The 10,001-nt window shown below is 40.2% G+C and overlaps 1 protein-coding gene across 1 annotated transcript; it reads right to left on the bottom strand.

The window, feature by feature from the left end:
* Window positions 1-685: 685 nt before the first annotated feature.
* LOC124788924 (trypsin delta-like) lies at window positions 686-6,385 on the bottom strand. Its single transcript, XM_047256207.1, has 2 exons — window positions 5,981-6,385; window positions 686-1,096 (listed from the first exon to the last, which is right to left on the bottom strand). The coding sequence occupies exons 1-2, from the start codon at window positions 6,383-6,385 to the stop codon at window positions 734-736; spliced, it is 768 nt and encodes a 255-aa protein (XP_047112163.1). The 3' UTR covers window positions 686-733.
* Between the last annotated feature and the right edge of the window lie 3,616 nt (window positions 6,386-10,001).

Raw genomic sequence — 10,001 nt, 5'->3', positions numbered from 1 at the left:
GATGAAGAATATGTTCAGGGATATTTCAGAATACAAAAATACAATTCACTTTCAAATGAAATAAGTGCACAACGTATGGAAGTTTAATCGGAATACCTGCAAGAAAAACGTGGAGAAATCGGAAAGAAAAGACTGTCGGAAGGACTGACGCGGCATAAAGAAAAGTAAACACAAACTTGTGTGAAATCAAAACCAAGGGTGGTAACGTTAAGAGTGTTACGGGAATTCCACTATCAAATGCACGGGAGGGACCGGATAGTAGGAAAGAGAATACTAAAGGCGTGTATAAGAAGGAAGACTTGTCAGATGACGTGATAGAAGAAGAAATAGGAGTCGACAGAGAGGAAAATAGGGATCCAGTGTTAGAAAGACAATTTGAAAGAGTTTTGGGTGACAAGATTATGTAAGGTAGAAGGGATGGATAATATTCCATTTAAATTTTGGAAATAATTGAGGGAAGTGGCAACAAAACGACTATTATTTTTCTGTGTAGAATGTATGAGACTAGCGATATACCTTCATACTTTCAGAAACAAATCATCCTATGTCCGTCTTCATAACTTTTCGTATGGAATTCATAATACAGGAGAATTAATCAATGTAGTTTTGAGGACAGTATTTCGGTTAAGAATGAGTTGATAAAATGATACATAACATAATAGATAAAAGTTTTATTGTCGTGGTTTTATGTTACAGTCAAGCATAATTTTTTCTTGAACGGGTCGATCGCTTGTTACACGCCAGTTACTTGCGTTATCCAGGAATGCAAGTTGGCCACATTAGAGTAGACGCCAGGGTAGCCGGCCTGAGCGCATCCTCTTCCCCAGGAGACGATACCGTACTGGGTGGATCCTTCCACCAGTGGTCCGCCGCTGTCGCCCTGGCACGAGTCCTTGCCGCCCTCGTCTTCGCCCGCGCAGATCATGCGCTGCGTGATCTCGCCGCCGTAGGCAGAGTTACAGGAGGCACGAGCCACGATGGACGTGGTGACCGCCTGCAGCTGTATGGGGGAGGAGCCTCCGGAGGACAAGGCGCCCCAGCCCGTGATGGTCACCGCTGTGCCTGCAGATGGCTCCGTCGTGCCGAGACTCACCGCCTGTAAAGTACAGTACACACTCGTCACGAATCGCCCTTGAAAACAGCAGGGGAAAGTGCTTTGGGAACATAACATTCGCTATTCAATGTTTACACAACGAACAAAACATTATGCAGGAACCTTTCTTCAATAAATTTCATTTAGCTATCCCTCCACTGCACGTATGTGTTACTCATTAAACAGTAACCGATTTCAGCCTGTAGTGGACCATATGTATGAAAGATAGTCAGCTGAGCATAACACTGAGCCCATCTCTATGACATGACTAATTGAAGGGGCGAGAATGATATAGCCAAAAGCCACACTTTTCTCAAAATACGTTTTTTGTGTTAGTTCAACTTCTACTCAACAGAGGAAGATACTGCGTAAATATTTTAAATTTCATTCACTAGATGACAGAGCAGTTCACACTTAATGTTCTCATACTGTGAGAAAGCAGTCTTTTTCGATTCTGAAACAACCCAAAGCCACAGTGCATTGGCGCTTCCAAAGAAGAGGCTACTTCCACGCATAAGCGGAAAAGAAGATTCAGATACAGAAATGGCTAGTTCTGAAGACGATTTTTCGTCCAGTGACAGCAGGTATAGTCCCTCTGATGAATGTTCATCAGAAAATGACATGGCAAGTCTAAAAATACTTACTTTTTTAAACATTTAAAACATTGAGGCTTAGGTCTGCATCACAGTGAAATATTATTGCGTAATTATACCTGTTATATACTCACTACTAAAAATATGTACATGTGAATCACGAACAAATTTCACTTTCCTGTTAATTACTGCGCTATTGGTAATAATTATAAATATTATAAGCCTATTTATATAATATATTAACGTTTGGTACATGTGTTGAAGTGGCTTTGGTCTTTCTCATTCTGAATACTTTATTTGGCTTAGGATGCAGATGAATGTGAAAGGTCTCCTGAAGTATCACCTGCTGAAAAACCTAAAGTCAGAAAAAATAGAAGAAATATGAACAATAGGAAAAGGAAAAAATGTAAACGTCGTAGAAATTATGACAGAGAGTACATATCTGATAAAAAAGGACAAATTGTTTGTGCTAAAATTCTTGGTCCTGGATGTAAATGTAAAAAGAAGTGTTGGAGCAAAATTCATGAATGTGTAGAGCAGATATTCAAATCTTTTTGGGATATGGGTGATTTCAATTGCCAAAATAATTACTTTCTGAGAAGTATTAAGATGCAACAAGTGCAAAGGAGGTGACTATGATTAATGATAATTTGAAATTGGTTTTTATATCATGTACCTTTTATAAATAAAATATTATTATTTTCACGAATGTATTCTACTTTTTAAGGTACCCAAAGAAAAGTAAAAGCACAATTTCACAGCGAATGGTGACTTCTTCGTACCAGGTTAAGATTAATGGCTGTAATATTTTGGTATGCAGAGAAGCATTTTTAAGTGTGCATGGGCTTCAGAAAATCAAGGACGTCTTAAGAACTTATAAAAAACCTTGGACACTTCATTTCTCCAAAAGACAGTAGGGGTATTTAATGATGAAATTAATGTTGCTTCCAAGAAAATCCAAAGTTCTGTTCTGTTGCGCTTATTTATCCAGTGTTTTTCTTTACATATCATATTCAGACACAAATTCACTAAATTAGTCTGACCTGGGCATTTACCTTTAAAATCACTTTTTCTTTTTCTTTGTTTCCAGGAAAAAAAGGGAACCCATCAAGGAAAATTTCACAAGTAGCAGTTCAGACAGTTCACAATTTCATAAATAATATATCTAAGTATGCCAGTCATTACAGCCGCTCACAGAACCCCAATAAAGGGTACTTCGATCATGACATGCCAATTTCTTCATTATATCAAGAATATTATTTGAAATATTGTGAAGAAAATAATGCACCACAAGTAAAAGTTTCGAAATTTCGAGATGTATTTAACCAAGATTTTAATATTGGTTTTAAATTGCCTCATTCAGACACATGTCATGTATGTGACGAATTTCCAATCCAAATAAAAAATGCACAGTTGATCAATTCTGAAGATATTATTAGAAGATTAAAAATTGAAAGGGATCTACATCATGCCAAAGCATCTGCTGGACAAAATATGATTACACAGCTTTCCAAATTACCTAGGGAAAATCCTGAGGAATATCTTAAAGTAGCCTTTGTTCTACAACAAACCTTTCCCACACGAAGGCTTATATCCGGACCTGCATTCTATAAGAGGAAGTTGTGGACTTACAATTTTGGTTTTCATGATTGCGGGTCTGAAGAAGGAAATGTGTTCGAGTGGAGTGAAGACGAAGCAAAGTGTGGATCTGATGAGACAGGAAGATGTCTGATAAAATTCTTAGAAATACAAAAGTCTCAGGCAAATATTCTTCACATTATTAGTGATAACTGTAAAGGCTAAGACAAAAACTGGGCAGTTGTTACACTAGAGAGATCACTATTGTGTTCAGGATAATTTTAGGCCATTGAACATTGGTTTCCACAAACTGGACACACACGACTGCCCTGTGACCGAAGGTTTCGGTCGAATTGAGAAGCACGTTAAGAACAGAAACCCCACTGTGTACACCCGTCGTGATTGGGCTACAGTCATTATAGGATCGTGCAAGAATAACCCATTTTCAGGCGTTGAAATGAATCAAGCAGACTTTATATATCTGATACCATTGTGGATAAATGTTGCAAAAAGGGACAAACACGATGATGGATCTCAGTTCCGATTTTCTGAAGCGACAGCTTTTCGTTTGGATGAAGAAATGCCATCACATTTAAAAGTGAAGAATCAGTACACTGAATTTGAAGAATTCAGAACTGTAAATATCACTAAGAAAGGACGAGCACATCAGGGGAGTAATCCGTTCCAGCTGTCAAGGAAATACTTAAAGCCCATTCCAATTTGTGAAAAAAAAAAACTCAAAGATGTTACGTCATTAATGCCATACAAACCAGATGCTTGGAAGGGACACTTCAAAAGTCTGAGTGAATCAAAGGAACAAAGTGATGAAAATGAAACAGAGGTGATAGATATTGGCTATATTGTGTGAAACACTGTAGTGACTACCATTGTAAGTTATGTTGGATATTGATGTACAAATTTTTGTAAACATTGTGTAAAGTTAGTATGAGACAGGCCAAAGTCCAATGATGTGTCACCTGGGGATAAAACATTTTTTTATTAATAATGTTTAACTTTGTTCACAATATAACTATGCCAACATGTATATTAACACATTAGAGAAAAAAACTAGTTTTGTCAAACAAACTCAATAAGTTGAAGTATGATTTATGGATTTATCCAAAGTTTTAAAATGTTCCCCTGAATAATTTATATTTTGTGTCTTTGAATTATGTCATTATCACCCCTTCAATTCATAGTAGTCAGAACTGGTTAAACGTCACATTAAAATGTTATATAAAATTTTATTTATTGCACAGCTCTTTCATTAAGTTCCACAATTTTGATTTGATGATTTCATAGGAGGAGGGAAAGAGAATGACTTTTAAAAAAAAATCATTCTGTCCAGCTAATACTGTGATTGTCGTTAGAACAGTAGAACGGTTCAAACATTGTTCTCACCACATATGAGTATGACGAACGAGTGGAGAAAATATTATCAAAGTTATGGATTGTATTTGCAACAAGATACAAATGTGCAAAGAAAAAGTACGAGAGAAACATAATTCAAATGTTTTAAGAAATGCTTGTTCACAGAGAAAAGTGTGGTTTATAAGTAAACTCCGGGAAAGCCTCATAAAAGAAGGAGAGAAGTAATTAATAACAGCGGTAAATAAACGCACATGAACTGACATACCTCGATATATGGAATTAGGGGAGAATTGAATGCATTAAGTGTAATGAAATACCAGAAAAGAAGAGAAACGTGAATGAACATCGTTAAAGAATGTTTGGAGGACGATCACCTCTCCGATAAGAAGATCTAAGCCATTTGGGAGAAGAAAGAGGAAGCGTTGGGCTCCGTAAAAGCAATATAAATAAAACTTTAATGCCTGAAGTGAGGATGATGAATGGACTGTGCGGTAATTAATAATGACGGATTGTTGCATAATATGTTTTGCATGTGTCGTAACACGGTAATTTTGAGGGAAAAATTATTGCTCTAGCATTTAATATCTAAATTTAGAGACGTTTCATCGATACACCTAGTCAGTTGTAATGAGTGAGAGCTGACTACGTTTCCTTTACTTCATTAACGAATGATTGATGTCAATAAAGGTTAGAGAGTCTGAGTTGAGAACATGGTAGTCATGCAAACTGTTCACTCAGCTACGATCCTACCCCTTCCCCCTTCCTGGCACAAACTTTAAATTTTTCGTTTCATAGTAAGATTGTAATGTCTAATGTCTAAGTCGGGGTGGCAACTATGTAGAAAAGTATCTACAAAGTGTAGCTAACTCTTACAAATAAAATGTTTCTGGTTTTTACTGTGGTTACCATTTAGCGACCGATCGGACCTTACTTTCTGGACAACTCCCGTATTTCAGTACAAAAAAGTAAACATGTCATTAATAAAAATAAAGTATACCGTCGTGAAGATATCTTTTTACCACACCATAGCTTCCTGGATGATCTGACACAAATGTCACCATATGATAATGATCGTTCTAAGGCATGAAAGTTCTCTTATGGACAAATAACTATTTGAAGAAGATAATTGTTATGGTAGCGTATGCTTTTCTAGTTCGTTAAGTTATGGTGATACCTGGGAAGCATTCGTTTGTTGCCGATCGAATTCTGTAGTAAGTATCGAATTTAAGGCACCTCGAAATGTGTACGAGAAAAAAGCTAAACAAACGATCCTTAGCGTACAGTTCATATTTAAAAATAAATCTGAAAAATGTTGAAGTAAGTATTTTCTGTGCGCGAGCTGTACCTGAACGTTGGAATCGAAGGAGAATGATCCGTCAATCTGGATGACACCGACGTCGTAGTCAGTGGTATCGGAGTCGTAATCCCCGTGGTAATATCCGTCGGCAGCATCGTACACAGTTCCGCCGCTTCCGCGGGTGGAAGATCCGGCCCTGAGGGACACGAAGTTGACGAAGGCGCCCTCTATACAGTGGGCCGCCGTCAGCGCCCAGTTTGAGCTAATGATGGAGGCGCCGCAGCTGTGGGAGCCCAGCTTCTGCAGCGACAGCTGCCAGGGGTACTGCGAGATGTCTACGGCCTCGCCTCCCACGATGCGGCCATCGAGGCGCGGTCTGGGCAAGTGGGACCTCGTGGAGGGCGCAGCGCTGCAGAGCGCTACCAGCAAGCAGAGGACGACGGCTTTCTGCATGGTTCTGGCCGGCGGATGATCATAGTCGGCTGTGGTCGGCTTTTATAACGGTCTTATCGATTGCACAAGCGACTCTCCACGCTAAAGATCTCTTGACAATCTGATAGTCACGGTCCTGCAATTAGTTCAGCGAGGTCAAAGTAATAAATGAATACATGGAGCAATATGTTTCGTCACAAAGCTCTCACTAGAGGCAGTTTATCTCATTCTATTTTCTCCCATCCGGACATTGAACAGCTACGCTGATAGATCAATGAGGGCACACCGAATGAGTTACGTAACAGGCGAATATTTTCCTTGCGATGTGGGGAAGTCCGAATACCCTTTTGTTCTTTAAGAATAAACAGTATTTTCAAAATGAGACGAATAAGGAAGAGCTGAAACCGCTCCAGAGACTACTGTCCAAAGGCTTCAATTCATCTCTGATTGATCTAACAACGGTACTTCTTCAGATTCCAGATAGGAGAAAATGGAATGAGATATACTGCCGCAAGTGAGACCTTGGTGAACAAACATACTTCGCCATATATTGATTTATTACTTTAACCTCGCCGAACGAAATGCGGGACCGTGACTATCAGCATTCTGATGTTCAGGAGATGAACGCTGAAACTTTTCCGCACCAATCAAGGTAAATCACGGTGAAACAAACAAGGTCGTTTCCTGTCTAAACTCTGATTCACTACGAGACCCGCCTGAGCAATAAGTACAATGAGAAAAAAACAACAACTAGATAACAGGTCTGTACCTAGTGTTGGTCCAGATCACTGAATTAGTTACCTCGAGAGTACACGTCGAAGCTGGTGGTTTCGTATGATGTCAACAATTAATGGTACAGTGCTCCCATTCTCCAACCCCTCCCCCTTCCCATTTTATAAATACCAGCCTCGTTCGTCCCCACACACCGTGTAAACCAATACTGGTGACCTCATGGTAGTACGACTCCCTTTGAAGTAGTTACCTGGGAAGAATGTGATAGTTGCTAGGACGAATCTTGTGTAAGCAACTATTTTGATATTCATATGGGGTAATTACGGAGGAAAATGGGTGGTCCCAGATATCGAATGGGAATTAAAATCTGTTTCCACTGGAATAAAGATCTTACATATCTGTACGTCATAGTACCATTGTTTCAACTTCCACAGCAACCTAATGAAGATGCCGTCACGCAGTGAAGAAGAGCAGCAATCTCTCGTCTGTAGACACCAGTTACAATACCTCCGGTGTAGATTTAAAAAGTTGTGGGAAAAGAAAACTAAATTAACAAGCCGCAGTATTATCCTCAGGATATACTAGTTATGTTATGCAGGGAGTTTCCGCGAGAGTGTAGCAAAAATTTAACAGGACAAAGGGGATGCTCTACCGAACAATTTCAGGTAGGGAAGCTGGGGTTTAACAAATCAGCTGAAGAACATAATACGAATAAAATCACATTACTGTGTACTTTTTGTCTTACGTTAGTTACAGTTAACTGCAAATACCGTCACTGACACAATGACTTACAAAATGTGATGAAACTGATGCCTATCAGTCTCAATGAAAGCATGAAATCGGTGTACATGGTTCTGACGCATGTCCCTGGTGTGTTTTGAATCACATCACAGGTAGGCAACAATTCTTTTAACAAATTCCATCTCCGTATCCACTGCGGTGTCATACGCAAGTGACTTTAAATATCCTCATAGGAAACAAATAAAGGTATTCAGGTCAGGTGCCTCCGCAGACCTCAGAATAGGACCTCCCATCCAATTTAGCCACCGGGAAATACAACACTGAGACGGTTACGATAGTCCACACTGAAATGACGTGGTTCATTTTCATGTGTTATCCACGTCCTCTCTCGAACAGCCAAGGGTCGCTCTCTAACGACTCAGGTAGTAGACCATCGCCAAGACTTTAATGGCTGAGGACGCTGCTTTGAACTTGCTATTCTGAGGACAGCTGCTGTGGCACCACTCCATTCATTGCCGTTTTGTTTCCGGTTCGCAGTGATGAACCCATGTTCCACAGTCTGTGACGATGTTCGACAAAAATTGTCACCATCAGCCTCGCAACACGCAAGCAGTTCCGCACAGATGGTCCTTCGTAGCTCTCTAGACAGCGAGGAACCCGGCGGGCGCTCACGATTGAGTACTGCAACTGGTGGACGTATTTTTCAGTCTTACCGACGAAGACGTCCAGTTGTGCAGCAGGGTTCTGATTGTGGTCTGTCGATCACGTGGAATGACAGTGTCCGCAAGTTCTAACATTGCATGAGTCACAAATGGGAACTGCCGGCGGGCACGGTTGACATCGGATAGTTTTGTGTGACCTTGTTACCATGGTGACAGACCCCTTGCCCAAGGGATCACAGCGCTTTGGTTCACTGACATGTCTTCGGAGACATTCTGCAAGCGCATATGGGCATCTGCGATTGTGGTTTTCCGCTGAAAGAAAGTCACTGTTAGCTCACTGGAACACACCTTGTGTACAAACGCCTGAAGGATACGGACAGCGCAGCGATATATCGGAGCTTCACGAAACAAGGGGGACTGAAATAGGTATATGTCTCTCGACTAATTCCTAATTTTTTCAACTGAAGATGCCTTGAAAAACCAAGTTGCATTACTTTTTGAAGGCTCTTAATTTCTCTGTGTATGTTAGTTTCTGTAGATAGTTTGTCCCAGTTTACCGTCAACTTTTCTTCTATCCATGACATCTAGGAATGGTAAGTGACAATATTTTTCAGTTTCCATGGTGAACTGTATATTCGGATGGAGCGAGTTCATATGATGGATACACGTAAAATCTTTATTCTTGGGGACACAGAATAAATGAAAAGTCTACATGCTGCAAGACGCACTGAAATGTTGGTGACTTGCCGTCTGCAGTGCTTTTTCATCAAAGTTTTCTATAAAATATTTGGCCACAATTGGAGAGAGAGGACTTTCAATGGCGGCACCGTCTACGTGTTCTAAATACTTAAGAAATAACTTCAGGTAAGCACATGCAACTTTTTGTTTCTAATGGTCCTGCAGAGTTATTTTCGTAAATAACAAAGTCAGAGAAATCTAAAATATCCGACCCTTATAGTTTATGTGTTTTCAGACGTCCTGTGAAGTACTCTACATTGTCAATATGGTCATCTTATTTGACTACGAAGAGTCTCAGTGAACAGTGAAGTAGATCTACGGCCAGGAATCTGGTAATGGCTCTAATGTTGCTCAATACTGGCTGAGGACGAGAACCGTCGTCATGTATTTTCGGTAGGACGATCAGTACTCGGGGGAACGTCAGTCTACTGGCGCAGATCTTTAATGACTTTAGTCGGAAAAAAACTCTTCTTGAGAAGGTCTAATTTTGTTATATAAATCTTGCCAGTTGGATCCTCTCTTAGCTTGAGACAAGCAGGATCATCGAGCAGCACCTCTTCCTTGCCACTGAATTCAGCTCGTGAGAGAAGGAGGGTGACGTTCGACTTGAGGGCAGGTAAAATAAGGCTGTCCTTGTCTGCTCTCAACTCTGACTGTCTTCCAGCTGAGCGGATTGGCGTGGCTCGAGTTAAAATTCGCCAGCAGCCCCTCCTAATCTCTGTGACAGCGTAACGGAAAGTTTAGAAGTTTCCTGTTGAAAGGAA

The sequence above is a fragment of the Schistocerca piceifrons genome, chromosome 3 (genome assembly GCF_021461385.2).
Source record: "Schistocerca piceifrons isolate TAMUIC-IGC-003096 chromosome 3, iqSchPice1.1, whole genome shotgun sequence".
Classification (NCBI taxonomy): Eukaryota; Metazoa; Arthropoda; class Insecta; order Orthoptera; family Acrididae; genus Schistocerca; species Schistocerca piceifrons.
Note: the sequence above shows the minus strand (reverse complement) of the source record. Positions and strands in the feature narration are given on the sequence as shown.